The sequence below is a fragment of the Vidua chalybeata genome, chromosome 9 (assembly GCF_026979565.1).
Source record: "Vidua chalybeata isolate OUT-0048 chromosome 9, bVidCha1 merged haplotype, whole genome shotgun sequence".
Taxonomy (NCBI): domain Eukaryota; kingdom Metazoa; phylum Chordata; class Aves; order Passeriformes; family Viduidae; genus Vidua; species Vidua chalybeata.
The window spans coordinates 19,527,913-19,546,208 of NC_071538.1; the positions used below are offsets into that span (position 1 = coordinate 19,527,913).

General features: G+C 35.8%; 1 protein-coding gene across 1 annotated transcript in view; it reads left to right on the forward strand.

Moving 5' to 3' along the window:
• The window catches only part of HS2ST1 (heparan sulfate 2-O-sulfotransferase 1), a 77,388-nt gene extending 63,645 nt beyond the window's left edge, over positions 1-13,743 (forward strand). Inside the window, exons 4-7 of the mRNA XM_053950503.1 lie at positions 2,701-2,839; positions 6,229-6,326; positions 7,444-7,601; positions 9,149-13,743. Coding sequence (XP_053806478.1) covers positions 2,701-2,839; positions 6,229-6,326; positions 7,444-7,601; positions 9,149-9,375 — 622 coding nt within the window. The 3' untranslated portion in view covers positions 9,376-13,743. The remainder of the gene's footprint in view (positions 1-2,700; positions 2,840-6,228; positions 6,327-7,443; positions 7,602-9,148) is intronic.
• The last annotated feature ends 4,553 nt before the right edge of the window (positions 13,744-18,296 follow it).

An 18,296-nucleotide genomic window follows, 5' to 3' on the forward strand; every position in this document is an offset into this window, starting at 1 on the left:
TGATGGTCACTCAGTGTTTCTATGTTTCTGTGCATTAAAGTATTTATTTAAATTCTTTTTTGTATGTAATAATTCCTTTTGTTTAGTCATTCCTTTTAATTACTCATTCTATCATGTACACTGATTTTTAATTTGGACTTTTTATTACAAAGAATGAGATGGGGAAGTGAGACCTGTGCAGATTCCCAATATAGTACATTATCAGAAAATGCTAAAAGCTACAGTAGTAGCTGAAAATGACCAGTGGCACCAAGTTTACAAAAAGTAACAGGCAAAAAAGTTACTGACAAATCAGTCAATCAAATAAAATATATCAAAATTCACTAGTTTCCTTTCTGCCTTTTTAAAATTAAAATGCTGCAACCTTAATAAACACTTGAACTGAGCAACAGCTTTCTTGTGCAGAAATGCTGAATGTTATTTTATACATTAGTTCATAAAGCTGAAAACATTTTCAGATACTGGAACTCTTAAAACTAAAATATTTTAGATCTAGAAAGCATCTAAGCAATTTCACAGATTTCTTTCATCTGCATCTTCCCTCCGGGACTGTGTTATCCTTGTCTTTGTTGTTTGTTATCCTTTCACCTGAGTGATTTTTTTTTTTCCCCACAACAGCTTGCTTTCTCATTCTTTGGGTTTTCATTATTAAAATAATATCTCGAATACGCTGGTTGTGCTTGGCAAGGCCCACACCTTTAAGGCTGTGAGGTATGTTCTTGTAATGAACATTCTTATAGTTAAGACGTGTAAAATATTTCAGAAGAGTCAGTGCTTCCTTATACATGGACATCAGACTTAGGTCCTCTGTCAAATATCAGAAATACCTCTTAAAATATGCTGAAAATTAAAGTACTGGATTCCATCGATAACTCACAGTATTGAGGACAGGTTATTGTAATCCATCCATGTAGAAATTGTGCTAATAAAAGTTTAAATTTTTTCACTTTTCTTTTTGTCTTTAAAATTTCTTATCCACTTACTCTCTATTTTCTCTGGTAAATAGTTGGGAAAAAAAGTTCTTTGACAATGCAATTGCCAATTCATTATCATTATTAATAAAGTTACAGTAATAACTTATGTTACCAGTAGGTTTATGTTGCTGGAACTGAAGCTAGTTCTTCAAGCTCATGTGCAAATGCAGGCTATTGTACAATCCAGCACAGGCATTTCTCAGGACTTGGACATCTGCATTTAACCCACAGATATGTGCTGTTCATTGGTTCGGTCTGCTGCTGTATGGAAATGTTTGTTACAGCTTCCTCAGCATTTGCAGTAGCCTGTGCAAGGGAACAGTGCATGTCTCATGCACTTCAGTGGAGCTTAAAGAGGCTGAAGTTCAAAGCCTGGACTTTGCATCAGAATGGTTGAAGTGTTCACACCCTCTCTACTCTGCAGACTCTGGGAAGTCAGAGCTGGCATGCAGACAGATGTCAGCAATTCTGCCTTAGAGTGCTCCAGTCTGAATCATTGGTACTCTACTGGCAGCACTGGAGAATCAATTGCTCTTTCTGTAGCCTTTAACAATTTCTCTCTCTGTAGTGCTTGTTTTTGGCAAAAAGCAATGCCTGTTAATTGTTTTTTCCTAACTTCCTCCTTTCTGCTGCTTTTGCTACATTTCTGTTCTTCAGCTTTTCAACTTAACATTCCTCATTTGCACAGTATCTGGTAGTAAAATTTACCCTTTTAAAAATCATGGTACCGCATCTTAAAACTATGAGTGCTCTGTTTTAGCCAAGCTAGGAGCAAGAATGGCCCTCTTTTGATAGAGAACGCTTTCCCAGTTTGCATAGGAACAGAACTTTTTTTTCCAGCTTCTAGCTTTACTTAAGGGCACTTGACACACTTGGAATTGTGACACATTGTGATATAAACTCTTTAATATTTGGATACGATAATTGTTTGCTATAGCATGTTTCAAATGGGGGAAAAAATGAGAAATGTATTGTAAAAGCTGACTTGAACACAGATCACTGAAAGGTAGCATTTGCACAAAATAGTTTGGTGGTTTAAATTTTTCTCCTGTGTATGAGCTTAGCACCTCATTTCATCAGGCTTCCATTTGTAGTGGAGTGCATCAAAATTTGCTTAGGGTAAATGTCTATGGAAAAATTTAATATATTTAGATAGCATCTGTAACCATATTAACTTTTCTGTCTTAGACTTATATTTAATAAGCACAGCTGTATGCATTCAACCCAGGCAATGGATAGGCTCTGAGCTCTGTCTTCCTGCTGTTAGAGTTAATGTCTCTGACATTAGCATTTCCTGGAGACCTGCCAGGAAAACCACTCACAGCATTGCAAAGCCCAGTTCACAAGGGCAGGAACTCAATATCAAACTTCCTTGTACTTATTATAAACATGTATATGGCTGCTAAACTAGTTAAGGCATTTCTAGAGTCAGGATGGTTATGTAAACATTTTTAGTATTATTTGTGTGACAATATGTCTGTTTTGTTTGTTTCTTTAATAATAAATCCCTAAAATCATAATCTTAGGCGGACTGAAATTGAACTTACTTTCACATCCATGCAATGCACTGGATATGAGGATGAAAAGAAGTGATCATTAAACTTCCTCTCAGTATCATGTATTCTGTGTATGGATTTCAGTTGTAGCAATAAAGACAGGCTTTTACGTATTAGATGAGAAGCTTTGATTTGTCCTTTGAAAGATGTTTTTTCCTCTTTTACTTTAGATTTGGTGTTAAAAAGAAACCAATTTACATAAATGTCATAAGAGATCCTATAGAACGCCTAGTTTCTTATTATTACTTTCTGCGCTTTGGAGATGATTACAGACCAGGGCTACGGAGGCGAAAGCAGGGGGATAAAAAGGTAAAGTACACCTAATAATATGCTGAACTTACTAAAATGAATCTGAAAACTATTTTAAAAATGCCCTGAAAAAAGCCAAATCATTTTTTTATCAACCTTGGTGATAGTGGTGGCTTTGTAAGTTGTATTCTCCATTTCTTGTCCATACTGGAGCAGAGCATGACATTGGTAGGTTCTCTGTACTCTTATAAATTGTATGTTGCAATTTGTTGAAAAATTAAAAGAAAATATTTTTTTAATTGTTTAGGTATCCAGAATTATAATTATCAGATTAGACTTATCCTGCTATGTAAGAAGGCTACATCTTTTCTTGTTGAAGACTGAGACATATCTTTTCAGCAAAAGCTGTAGAACTGCTGATTCTTTGGCTTTGTTGATTATTTTCATATAATTAGCAACCCAGTTTATTTTTTTATAATGTAAACGTTGCAATGTCTTTTTGGAAACTGTGGAGTATGACACATAAATTTCTGTACTTCCTCCTCATGTCTTAGGTGGCTGTAGACAAGTTCATGTTAGCACATTCAAACATTGACTACTACTACAGTTTCAGGATAACAACATCATTCAGGCTCCATAATGGATTTGTTCCAGAAAGAATCTATACATCCACTGTAATGGTTTGCAGCATGACCTTTCTGGGCATGTTGGGAAGAAAAGCAGGGTGTTAATATATGAGTATGGTTTACAAAACTGTAGCTTGAACAGTGTGGAATCCTATAAAATGTAATGAATTTTTGTACTTTACAGAGCCAAACACTTTATGCAGTTTCAGTGATGATATTTCCTTAAGCTGATGCTGTTTTTCTGTAACGTTGACAATTTAGTGTAGTGCTGTGTGGGTACCAAAAGACATTGAAAAAACAAGCAAAAGTCACACAAAATATACAGCTTAATATATAAACACCATAATAACTAATAATCGTGAGTTTAATAATCATTTTGTGTGCTGCCCCCATTCAAATAATGATTTTTAACTACTTGGAGCAAAGCATTCCTCTTTTCTTTCCAGTTGGGAACTAACTGGTCCTCTGTTATTTAGGCTTTAGCGCCATCTTCAGTTACTGCATTTCAGTTTGTCCAGGTATCCTGAAGCACAGCAGCATAGGAAAAAGAAAGCTTCAAGAATAAATTGTAATTAAGCTTAAAAATTGTCTTTATAGAACTGGCTAAACAGATGAACAGGTGATGTGATATGAAATCATAAAGGCATTTTAAAAAAGAGAGATAGAATCTCTTATTTTGTAGCCTGTCTTCCTCTTTCCTGCTGGAGATCAGTCACTTGGAAAGCTGAGCATGCTGCTAAGTCTGAGATGTTTCTAGGACATACAACTTACTAAAAAGAGTGAAATTTAACAGTGTTTTTTTACATTTTGAATTATAATCCAAACGACCTGGTTAGGTAGTCACTGGGAAACATGCCAGAAATCCTTAGTGTTGCTGCTTGGTAGACTGCACTGTAAGCTTTGATTTGCTGGGAAAAAGGTCATATGCATTTCTGTTTATAATGCTTGCAATGCATTGCGTTATTAATTTTATGCTTTTCTGTTAAAGGTGCTTTTTACATTTTGTCACTACGATACCACTTTCTTTAGGTCTGAGAGACTTAGTTGTTGTTGTACAGATTTAACATGTTCTGTAAGCATTTCATTTGAAGTGAAATTGATTTACTGTATCAAGCTTCTGGCTTCTTTCATGTAAATCAGGTACTACTATTTTTCCAAAGTGTCCCTGGAGAACTGTCCATGTATAGATGATGTAAGTTTTGCATATATTAGTTAAAAAATTCAGTAAGCTCAAAAATTGATTGAGCCAATTGCAGTGTCTTTATTCTAGTATGTGTTACAATAGATTAATGAAAAGCTCTTCAGTTGAAAAGTAGGGAAGATGAGAAATTACCTCTAGTGAAACTCAGTTGTTCCTTTATTAGTGGAAAGGAATCTCAACATATTTTATACTCCTGTCCCCTCCTAGTCCATACCACGGCATTTATATAGAAGAATTCTAAACTAGGTTGTTTTCTGTATCCCTGTGCTTTCAGTCATAGTTAACTTGGCTCCAAATGCAGAGTCTGTAGAGGCAAGGGTTTATTATAATAAAATCTCTGGATGGAGCAGCCAAGGTAGGTGCATAAGAGGAAGTGGGGAAGGAAGTCTGTCCTATTTCAGCTTACTTAGAAAATGGCTTGCTTCCTCTTGCTTATTAATTGTAAAATAACCTGCAGGTATAAGCAAAGAAATCCTTCTTTGCACAGATGCCAGTTCATTTTTAGTATAAACATTCATAATTTAGGAGGTGCATTTAACAATAGATGAGTGGAGAATTTCCCTAGAGAACTATGCTAGGGAAAGCATACCAATGTCTTGTTTCCCTACTTAAGCTGCATTTTTATCTATGATGTGCGACATGTACAAGCTAGTCTAAACTCAGAGTTCAATGTGAACTAAGGCACCACAGTTTACTCCCTGCTTTGGCATAGTATCAATAATTTTTTCAGATTATCTCATAAACTTCACCTCAAAATAGAAGCAAATTATGTTGTCCTTGTTCTTAACTCCAAATAATTACACAAACATGTTTTTACATAGTTGCTTTGAACAGAAACTTGTAATTATACTGAAGAAGCAATCTAAAAAGTTGTCTATGGGATCTATTATTTTTTTTAAATACAGGCCTTATATCTTGATTAGAAATATCATAAATACTTCCTTTATGGTGACACAGTAAAGCATTTACAAATCCCTTCCAGTACTAATGGAGTTCCTGTTGTAACTGTGTTACTGCAGTTGAAATTCTGTTACTACAGCTGTGTATCCAGGTAGAGAGCAATATTGTATGGAATATTCTGTTACGCTGTGAACAACTTCTTTTCAGTTCTTTTGATTGCCAAAACAAAATTAGCCTCTGAAATGGCAGTTATTTGTCATTATTCAAATGTAATAGAAGCTTGTTTAATCTAAAACACAAAATGCACAATGTTCTGTGTTAAAAAAGATCCAGCTGTTGCAGGATCACACAATTCCTTAGGGCATTTGATGCTGTATCTTCAGTAACTTCATTTATAGGGAAAAATAATTATACCAACACTTACTGACTATTTTTGCTAGTTTTGACAAATAGCCTTTGCTACAGTTATATCAAAGGTATATCAATGTATCAGGTATGATCAATTGTTCATTAGTTGTAACCATAAAGGAGTGTCCAAGTACTATTTAGCTGAGACAGTAGATCATCCTAATAACACTGTGAAAGCAAGGCTTGAAATTTTTTTTTCTAGACCATCATATATGTGTTTTTCTGTCCCCACAACATTTAACAACTAATCAGTTTGAGATGTTTGATACATATATGAGATTTTAAAGCTCAGCTCAATTTTGTCTTTGTTCCAGACCTTTGATGAATGTGTGGCAGCTGGAGGTTCCGACTGTGCTCCAGAGAAACTTTGGCTTCAAATTCCATTCTTCTGTGGCCACAGCTCAGAATGCTGGTAGGGAGATAAATGTGGCTTGTTCGTCAAGTACATCAGTGCTGAAATCTCAACTTTAACAAATTTCAGTATGTAGTCCAGTTGATAAAAGTGTGAGGGACTGAACAGAGTGAAGCAGTGGATACTTGAGTAATGTGTTTTCTGTTGAAGATGAATTTACAGAAACAGTTTTGCAGCTCTTTAAACTAGCAGTATGTTACAATATTGTATCAGCAGTCCTGTGAGGGAAAACATGTTTTCAATTTCAAAAATCATTTTTGCAGACTGAGAGTTTTGACATTTTTCTCTATGTCAGACTAAAGTATCCTTCTCTTAGAATGAAGATATTTTAGTTCAAGCTCCTAAAGTTCCTGGGGAGTACACAATAATTGAGATCAGGATAAATTTATGCTTTTAAACATTTACCAGATAGCCAGTAGTCAATGCTACTTAGCAGAAACTGAAACAAAAGCAAATAGTGTCCATCTGTCAATGCAAAATATTTTATAATAATGGCAAAGACTTAAAAAACTCTTTAGCAAAAAAAAAAAAACCAAAAAAAAAAAAAAAAAAAAAAAAAAAAAAAAAAAAAAAAAAAACAAAACAAAAAAAAACCAACCAAAAAATCATAGAGTTTTTGAAAGACTCTGAGTGATAGCAAGGGCAATTATTTGTTAAAGGTTTTGTTCATTCAAACACAAGCAAAGTAAATGGCCACTTAGGAGCTCTTCTTTCAGTGCCTGTTGTTCAGACCTATCTACTCTCTGGCCATGTGGAGAAGCAGAGAAAGAAAGAAGGTGCAAAAGGGAAGGTATGTTCTTGCCAGATTTCTGGTATCTAATGTGAAAGTAGAGACAGATTATTAATATTACAGTGTAAATCCTCGAAAAATTGCTTGAATAGAAGCATTAATCATACACACACACTGGGTATTTTTGTTTAGACTATTTTCTAAGTAGAGGAGTCACATTTTTAGGTAAGAGGAACTGGAAAGGGAAATGAAGTTAGGAATAGTTATAACTTGGAATAAGTCTTGCCTTTCCTACACAAATGTTCTGTTGTGAAGTAATCTCCATCTAGGGACTAAGGATTGTTGGCTGACATCAGAACTTGATATAATTGTTCTCTGTCATTTTAGGAATGTGGGAAGCAGATGGGCTTTGGAACAAGCCAAATACAATCTGATTAATGAGTACTTCCTAGTGGGAGTTACTGAAGAGCTTGAAGACTTTATCATGTTATTGGAGGCAGCTTTGCCCCGGTTCTTCAGGGGTGCCACAGAACTGTACCGGACAGGTATTAAAATAGTTGATTTCCATGGATTTTTTATCCACTTACTGCCTTTTTTAATGTGAATTCTTTAGATCTAGATGAATAGTTTTGAGTCTCTGCCAAGTTTGCCTCTCAGCTGGATGATGCTCCTATAGAAGAAACTCCTTTTTGAAGATTCTCTGTTCTTTCTTTCTTCCTCTCTCTCTCTTTCTTCCTCTCTTTCTCTCTCTCTTTCTCTCTTTCTCTCTCAGGGGTGATGCTAGTCCAAGTATCCTTCTGCTTTACACAAATGATAAATATTTAAGGCTGGGGTAAAGGTAGGTGTATAGGTATACTGCATGTAACATTGTGATGTGTTTGTAACAGAATTTTTTTTTAAGGTTTTACAGTGGCTTCAGTTTTTTAAAGTGGCTGATGTGGCAGATTTCCATTTCCTTAGAAGCCCTGCTGAAATTAACTGTGCTCAATGCAGCCTGGTTTGCTGAGCAATAAAGCCTGAGGGATGCAGAGAGCCAAGTAGATGTTTACCTTCCTGGGCTCCTAGCTATGAGAAGTAGCTCAGTTTCTAGGGGCCGGCCATGCAATTTATAATGAAGAAAAGATCTATCTTAGCAGGATAAAAGATCTATCTTAGCAGTAGAAGTCTTAGCAGGACTTCTAACTGCAAATAGAGGGAAAAAAGGATCTGATGTACAGAGCCTAGATATACAGTATTAACAAGTTAATTACAAAGCAACAGCACTCCTTGGGGAAAATCTGGTCATCGTTTTGGTCATCTTTGTCTCAGAAACTCTGCAACAGGGATGTGGCTTATGTATCATTTATGATAAGAATATAGCATCCTATTAAGATGGGAGAATAATGATTTAAATGCTATTAGTAGAGATTATATTTTGATTAGAAATAGACAATTGAAATAATGCGAAAATAAGATTTTTTTCTCTTTTATGGAGAGCTACAGAGAGCTACACCAGAACAGGAAGGTTTTTGGTAGTCTGAGTTGAATATAACCTTCCCTGGAGGTATTTAAAAGATGTGTAGAAGCGGTGGAGGTATTTAAAAGACATGTAGGTGTGGCACTGGGGGACATGGCTGTCTGGGACTTGGCACTGTTAGGTTTGTGGTTAGACTCGATGACTTTAAATGTCTTTTCCAACCTAAATGTTTCTATGATTCTATGAAAGAAGTTTCTACAGTTTCTAAAATTCTTAACATTTGATACCAGATTAACTTCTAAATAATTTAATTTTGAAAGACCAGTTTTGCTCCAGGTAGATTATATATTATGGAGTAATCTTATTCCTTAAATGAATGTTGATTCCCTGGGTTTATTAGAGCAAACAGGAAGAACTGAAAGAATGGATGCAAAATTCATAAACATTTAGTGAGAGAGGCTGCAGTTTTCCAACTCTGCATGTTGTGTTAATAAATTTTGGATTAAAGCCTGCTCCTTCTAATGCAGTGTGTCAACACACTGAGAGTATAAAAACTCTGTAAATAACAAAGGATTGTAAACATTTTTTGAGCACATGAATTTGAAAGTGAAGTTATTGCTTTCATTTTGCATTTAGGAAAGAAGTCGCATCTTAGGAAAACAACTGAGAAAAAACTGCCTACAAAAGAAACTATTGCCAAGCTACAGCAGTCTGAAATCTGGAAAATGGAGAATGAGTTCTATGAATTTGCACTGGAGCAATTTCAGTTTGTCAGAGCACATGCAGTTCGGGAAAAAGATGGAGAATTGTATATTCTGGCTCAAAACTTTTTCTATGAAAAGATTTACCCTAAATCAAACTAAGAATGCTATACTGTTAGATTTATGGACCTAAATCTTTGGCCACATCATCATCTTAGTCCTCAGCCATGGAAACTAGATTGCTTGTAGACCTCCAAGACATTTCTTTATACGAGAAAAGTGGGTTGTGGATCACCTCCAGGGCTTTGGATATAGCTGTGTTGGTAATCCAGAAGCAAAGGCTTCATTTCTTTTATCTAACTAATATTTTCAGTGGGAGTCAATATCCTTAACCTGAAGAAATCTACACTGTAATTCAGAGCAATTAATACACAGCAGTTCTATTTGAAAATATAAACAAAAAAACACTTCTGTTGATGCTATTTTTAATTTTCAGAGCAATTTATTTTCATTTATACTTCTGTGAAGAGGAAATCATTTTTCCCCAGGTTTCAACATGGAAATTTTGGTTGTATACAGTATGAGTAGTCCTAATAACTGGTTGACATCTGTGCTTTGTTTTAGTGAATCATGTCACATGATATTAATTGGGATGGTTAATAATGTTCTGCTGAGAAATGCTGCTGCTGGAATTGCCCATATTTATATATGTGGTTTTATTAAAAAATTACAACTACTCATTAGTGTTCAAATGTCATTTTCACGTTAATATTGTAAAAAGTTAAAGAATCAGAGCAGTGGGGTTTTTATTTTTGTTTTTTTTGATCACCACCACCACTGACTGAGGTTGGGAAAGAAATTTGGTATTGTCTGCAGTTCTAGTTGATCCTTACACAGTGGTATAAAAATTGTAAATTCAGTAAGTTTCTCCATGGATTCTTTGTAATAATTGTAAACTGAGGTATTGGTGAATCCATATTATGACTCTCCTAGTGAGCTGTGGTATGGCTAGGGTTTTCCTACTACTTCAATACTTTTATCTGTAGAATATTTTTACTGAGGTGCTTTATAATGTGTTTTAAAGCATTGCATTTACAAAATGAGTGAAATGCTGTAAATACTGCTTATTTTATGTATTTGGACCAAAAGGTTTAAAGTAACTAGTTTAGAGTGGGGTTTTTTGCACCGGTTCTGTTACATGTGAAGTGAAAAACATCACATCTACTTCCTGGTTGAGTTAACTGTTGGACATTGCTGAAACACACTTCAGTGACCTCTCTGACTTCAATACCAGAATGTTTTCCAGGGATTCTCTTTTCAGAAAAGTAGTCTTCATCCTTTTATTAGGGTAAGAGAACAGGACAAAAATTGTCATATGCAGTCTGGTTGGGAAAGCTGCAGTGAACTTGATTGACATAATTGTATTTATGTAACTGCCTTACGTGACTGTTGTAAATTTGTGAGTTGCAATTATTAACAATGTGAAACACCTGGCAAATTAAGTAAATTGAAATTTGAGAACAGATGTTTGGGGCCACTGCATTATATAGCAAATGGCCGTGGAGTACTGCAAGAATTTTTCCTATTGAATTTTCTTAAAGATACGAGTATTTACACAACTTCCACCTGCCTTTTCTTAAAAGTGCTTTTCACAGGATTCGATTGGGAAAGCACTGAGGAGACAAAGAAAGGAATGGTGGGAAAGGTTTCAATTCTTAAGGTATGATGCTGAAGGTTTAGTTTAAAATTACTGAGTGGAGTTTCTTTAACCAACTTGTTCTTGTAATGAAAACAAAGGAAATGGAAAATGGTCTGTGAACTGGATGTCTGCAGCCAAAAGTAACAGCCCAATTACAGAGGGGATAATGAGAGACTATCAAGTACATCTTGCAGTTTCTTTGTTTTCTTAGATTTTTCCCCTCTGATTTTAAAAATAGATTTCTCTTTGTTCTTCCCAAATAATCAGGGAAGTTCCTTCTCATAAGTTACCATTTATATAGCATGAACCATGCATCAGACTTCCTGTTCTTGTTCTTGTCTGTTGACATCAATAATAATGCCAACATGTTTGGATATAGGATGTGTTAGGTCACACATGAAGGCATGTTTCCTAGCTAATGAAAGGAACTGAGGAGTCATACACAAAAAGTAGTTAATGGAGATCTAAAAGTTTTGATTGAAAAAGCAGACACTTTTTCTCAAAGTAAAATAAATATTTATAATCCCAGGAAAGATTTCTGCTCAGTGATAGTTTTATGTTAGATTTTTTTACTATGTTGTTCTAATTCAGATTAGTTTATCTTCTTTAATCTCCTTCAGAATTTTCAGCAGAGCACCTCTAAGAGAGCTGAAGAGCTTGCTAAGTGAAAATGCAAAATATTCATCTAAGTAGGTATGTAGACAAGAAAACAATAGACAAAACTACTGATTTCAGTAAGGTCTACAGAAACTTCTATTCTGTAAGCAGTTTTGAAAGTTATGGTTTTTTTTCCTTCCAGGATTTTGAATTTCTTAATTACAAGACTCCAATAACAAAACCAATAAAACAATGCAATTTTTTTTACTTTTAAAAGAGCAATATATTTTTCATAGTTCATGTAAGATAACACATTTTATTTAATCAGATATCATTTCCTGTTCTTTGATGTGAACTGTGAAGGTTGAGACAAACAAGAATTTTAGGAATATTTTTTAGAAATGCTAACAACAATAGGAGCGGTACTAATTTCAGATATACTTAGAAAATGTGATCATTTGTAGAACACAGAAGGAACCAAGACTGTCTACTTTTATATCTACTGCAACCATTAAGGACAATTGTGAACTTAGAATAATTTGAATTTTGAACTATCAAATTGGATTTCCTAAAAGACAGTTTAAGAAAAGGAGCTTTACAGTTTTTTAGTAATCTGTTCTATTTGTCTTCTGTTTGGAAACAGAAACAATCCAAATTGTTGCCATTAAAAATATTTTACAGTATATAAATATGATTTATCTCATTTATTTTCCCTTCATGACTCATAGAGGAAAGCAGCAATATGTGAATTTTTGTTTCTGCAGGTTGTATGATCAGTAAACTGTTATGCAGCCTCCTGAACACAGATCTTTTAACTGGAGTCACTGTACTCTCTGTAGAGGAGTGAGATTGGCTTTTTGCAGGGCTAAGTTCATTTGAAAGGTGCTGAAATGCTCATATATCTACATATAATTGAGAGTAGATTTTGTTACACTGTTCTGTACTTTCTGTACAAAAGTCCCACCCAGATTTTGTGCAGAACTTTAACCCTGTTTAAACTCCTGATGTGAGCTCAAGGTGCGAGGTCCTGCTGTGCAGGTGACTACGCAGCCATGCCCACAGCATGCCTGGGGCACTTGTGATACTCTGGGCAGTGCTGGTGGGAGAGCAACAGTGGTTTTAGCTCCTTCCCTTAGTAATTCTGCAGCCACACAAGAATTTCACTTTTATTTTGTTAGTGCATCTATAAGCAGACCCAAGGCTAGGATGCAGAATGTCCTCTGTGCACATTCCTGCTTGCTCTGGGTAGATTTTCTAGCAGTCTCTCTTTTATTGGTATGCTGATCATGGCTTCATTTTCAAACACACATTAAAATTTATAGCTATACAATGTAGGAGATGGAGAACCAGCCCATCCTGATCATTTGAAATGCCTTTTCTGGGTATTTAGTTTTTCTGAAGATACCTAGCTCTTTTTACATTACTGGAATAAACTTTCGCTTATTGATAATCTCAGAGTAATTCTATCTTATACTGGGGGAAAATTCAGTTATTTTCTTTTACACTTCTGTTAAAATTTACCATTAAGCTTACCTGGCTTAATGTGTATATGTATACTTAAAGGTGTATGTGACAAAAAGGTGTGTGGATGACACTGTCTGAACTGTGCTGCTTAAGCAGTCAATGAAAAAGCCTGATTCAAGTGCACTGCCAATCTAGCTCTTCAAAATTAGAGCACATTTTATGACTACTAGACATTAAACTTAAAGGAAGTTTAAGGCTGCTTAGTTGGATGGATGCTTCCTTTACTGTAAGCCTATGCAACTGTGTAACCTTTGCAGCAGTATTTATAGAAACAGCCTCTCTTCCTGAGACTTTTCTGGAGCATAATTATAAATGTTCGTACATTTGTACTGTCTGATACTTACATCAGCAGCTTTCCGTAGCTTCTGCAAAAGAGACAGGTTTGTGAGCATTTCTAAAGCAGTACTGAATGTAATTTTGAAAAACATGGATTGTGCTTCATGACCTTTTTATTTTTAAACACACACACAGCTAAATAGTGCCTTTTTTCCTCACAATCCATGTTGAAGATGCTTGCTCCCACTCACCCTCCGTAAATTGATTCATTTGTGCAATACTATTCCAACTTGAAACAATTTTGTCACAGCTGTTTGAGAAATAATCTCCATTTTTCCTCACTGTGCTGCCAGCTTTCTGTTATTTGTTTCAGTTGATTACCTAATGCAAATGCTATAAAATAAAACACCCATTGGGAAGGGGAAAGAAAAGAAGTCTGGTGTCCTGTCTTAATATTTGCATGTAACATTCACATTGAATGCTTTCTTTCTGGAGCATGTTGTTATACAGTATTGTGAACTTTATTGGCAGCTATTGTGATTTTGGAGGGGAGAGATAAGCTAGAGTGTAGCTTGTCTGTAATAATTTCATACAGCTATAACCAAATATATTTAGAGGTCCTCAGAACTTGCATGGTCTTTGTGACCAGATATGTTTTAAGTTTGTAGGGGTTATACACAGTGCTTGAAGGTGTCTTTGAAAAGTTCTTGATATTAAAGCCAAGATTTGTAAGAACAGAAAACTGGCACTAAAACAGCAGATTTATACCTTTGTGCTTCCCTGCCTGAGGAAACAAATGACCAACCAGTTGCTGTGGTATGGGAACACCCTTAGGTACTGCAGTGCTGAGAGTGGTGTAAGAACTTGAGTAGACTAGAAATGTCATTTGCATTTGTAAACAAGGACTTAGAACAAGAAAACACAGTGAGCACAGGTATGCTGCTGTTTAGGATTTCTGAGGCATACTGCAACCACTGCCCTATAAACATCCCTGGCTGTGTGTGCTATGGAGCTGAACATCATGTCACCCTGCCAAGTTTCTTAATGCAGCAGTTCCTAAATATGTAGTTACCAGCCTTGACAATTAAGAACCATCATGGAATTACTCAGCAACTTCCACTTGAGGATTTTGATGGCTTTTAAATCCCCCTTTTGTTGAAAATAGACTTTTCCTTTCTCCTGTGAATGGAAGTGATAGGTGTAATTGTGCACAGGAAACAAAGTGTCTGCTTTTATCAGCTGGGGGAAGTGGAGGAAAAAATGCCAATATAGAGGACTTCCTAAGGTCACTGTACCTTAGGATGTAGTAAATAGAATGACAGCCAAAATAAGTTGCAATACAACAAAAAGCTTTATTTAAAATGACAGTAGTTCCTCCTCTGAAAGATAGAATGACTAGTGTATGTGGTAGGTATTGGTTGAACCATTTTTTAACTGATGCTGCCATTTGCCCACGTAATTAATCTCAGCAGCTGGAATTCATGGGAGGGGAGGAATAGAAAGGAAAGGTGGTTTTTGTTCCAACCAATTTTTTTTTTCAGATGCTGTATTTTCATTTTATTTATTGTTTGCATCTTGCAATTGATTTCAGTATAATTTCCTTACTTTTTAATAAAATAAAAAAAGTTCCTAGTGAATGTCAAAGCAATACCCAGATGTTTTCTTCAAGCACAAGTCCCCTGCTATGACCTCCTCCCCCAGCTTCATTACCACATAACACAGATGTGGTAACTTTCAATAAGAGCTAATTTAAAAGACTAATAATTTTCTTTATTAAAAAAAAAAAACTCTACAAAGAACACCTGTAGCCTAAAAATGAAGGCTTTGAGACCTTTAACCTTGTCATAATAACCAACTGCATCCTCATAAAAATGGAAAATACTGTGATAAACATTCTCTGCCCCTTTTCTGCACACTTACAAGGCTGATCCTGAATCCATTTTCGTATTTGCTGCATGCAGACATTAACCTTTTGTAATAAATATGACTGTCAAAATAGTTGCACAGAGAATAATCTTCCTATTGAAAAAAAAATAAAATCTGGGAACAAAATAGGTTAAAATGGTGATTCTTGGGAATTGTGGTTATAGTTCAAGTATACAGGTATTGCATTCCTCTGATGTTTTAAGAAATGATTCACTACTGTGTTGTATACATATATGTATTATTTCAAACATAGTTTCAGTATTAATAATGAAAAACTTTGTTCTGTTTTGAAAGAGAAACATACCTAATTTGGTATGATAATTTGAATGCTCTAACTCTACCAGAACTCTGAGTTTGATGCAGCATTTACTGGAAAATATTATGAACTGTCTCTTTACCAAAAAAAGAGAAAAGCTAGTGTAGAGAATAATGGCCTAGAGGGCCTAAAGGCTCTATTACTGTCTTGACAATTACTGATTGCTGTTTTTAGCACAGAATAGAATTTGGAATCCTTAATCTCCTTTATTTAGAATTTAATAACTTTAAAAATGTTGTATGACATGGAGAATTGGCAAGAGGAGAAGGAATGCTAGAGACTTGTGCAGTTACAGGCTGGCTTTGTCAAGACTGCCTCACAGCAGTGTGTAACAATGGATGTAAATATGGGCAAACATCATGCAAAGCAGTCGATAGGGAAGGAGGGGTGTATTTATATCTGTGAAGACAGTCTGTAAAGAACAGAGGAAAGTACAGGCAGAAATATAGACCACTACATATTGCAGTAATTGCTTAAATTAACAGCTGTGATGGCTATCTCTGGCCTAATTATCTGCTTTAGATCTTCAGTGCCTTCTCCTGACTGAATTAATGAACTTAAAGCTGCAGCCATCGAGGCTGCTGCTATTAGAAGCAAGGACTGTACACCACCAAATGAAATGGCTCCTATTTATAACCCAGACCATATACCAACTTCCCACACTTTGCTGCAGTACTACTTACAGCTAACCTATAGATCTGGAAAAGTAAATTACATTGACTGGTAGGCTCATGTGCTCTGCATCTGAGGTCTTTGCTTCTTGAAGATAAAATAGTAATTGCATGATAGAAGTCAAATCCATAAAGTCTGGGAGAAAGCAACTTAATGTTCAGATTATGTAGAGCAAAAATGCTGCACTTTTTTTGTGTCCATTCAGAATGAGTTCACTGGCTCAGGCAGATTCCAGCAAGACATCTGTTAATACTAAAGGCTACTTCAGAGAGATGGTTGGAAACATGAGTTTTACTGTCAGCAAAAATGGCTGTAAATGTTTTCCACAAAACTTTTCAATAAGGTTTTTGAGGGTTTTTTTGTAAGGCAAACAGGGAGTTTTCCCCTTAAAACAGCAAAACCAGGAGCATGTCAGTGCCCTCCCCACACCAACAAACATTCTTTGTCAGTGTCCTTTTATTTTTTTATCCCCCAAGTGTGTGGAAAAATATGTATGAGTGTATGACATCTGTGTTCAGTCTCTCCCTTTTCTCAGCTGGCTCTGTGAGATAGTGTGCTAGTTTTTGTTCCTTTGCAAGCCTTCAAAAGGACAAGTCTTATCTTGCAGGTATTGTTGTGGGACATGAGATCACACTCCAGTGTGGAGTTTATCAAACTTGGTGTTTACTCAGGGTCACCTTTGAGAGCCTGGTGGCAATGGAGGTCCCTGTCCTGTGTGTGAGGGCAGCACTCACGTGTTGTGTGCTGCTGACAGCACATAGGACAGCTTGGATACATCTACCCCATGTGTCTGGCAAGGATATACTTAACCTGGGGGGGGAGGATATTTTTTCTTTTTTTTATACTTTGTGCAGGAAAAGTGCCTGACAAGATGAGAATCAGGCTGCAATCAACAGGTTTTATTGAGCAAAGCTTTGCAGTAAGCTTATGTCTATCTTTGGTTCTATACTCCCTCCTCCCCAACTCACCCAACCAGGAATGTTCAAGAAAAATGAAGAGTGAATTACAAGGCCAAAGGCAGCTTTTGAAGACAAGGTTGAAAACCTTGTAAGTAGTCAGAGGCACAGGCAGATGCATGGATGTGCTTTCAAAACCCAGCTTCTTTGTGCCTCTCAGCATCTGAGTACTGTTGGGGCTGTACTCAGTTCAAGTACCTAGGAAACAAGTTTAAAAGAGCTTTCTGCAATTAAAGATCCTGATGTTAAAGCTTGTTGCTCCTTTGCCAACAGTGTTTTCCAAGGTAGTTGTGTACCTTGTGACTGAGAGAGGAGAGAGAATCCCTGATGTCATCATGGTTTATCATAGATATTCACAGATGATTGTTCAAATTAATTGCATCATTTCATGTCTGGTTTGTGTGTGGTAATTTAAACTCTTTATTGTCATTTATCATACGCATGAAAATGATGTGTTTAAAATCCAAAACAGACTCTCTCCCATGCCAATCTCATTTTGTTTATCCAAATTCAAATAATGCTTGAAGACTGGAAGTCTTCCTGTCTAGTTCCAAAGGTACTACAGAAGACTAGGAAATGGGGACCTGGGTACCACAGCCATACTAGATGTTCTAAAATTTCTTGAACTCTGTGATACTCCATACCTAAAAGCAATGCAAACTAAATGTTGTACTATTTGACAGTATTTGTCCATTTGTCAAGTGTGAAGCCTGACTTCAGCTATTTATGTTAATATGTGGTTACATAATAAATTGTTCTTTGGTTGTTTTCTTTCAGGTTGGGCAAGTATTGTAACTTTCTAGGAAAGCATAATATCTAGTTTTGTGACAAGGTATTAACATCACAACACTCTGGCATCTGAGTTTGTAATTGTTGACTTCATTATTTTAAAACCAGCCAGAAAATTGGTTTCTGTTGTTTCATGCCTTGTTATGAAAATACATCTATACATTTCTAACAATTTTTTAAAAATCATTTCCTCTTCATATTCTCTTCTGTAATCACATCTGCATGAAAAATGTGAGTTAGAAACATTAATCATTTGGGAGCCTAGTGTCTTAAGTCTTTGAAGAAAAAGTGCTGCTTCTGCTGACTGTAGACTTTTTGCCCAGGGTGG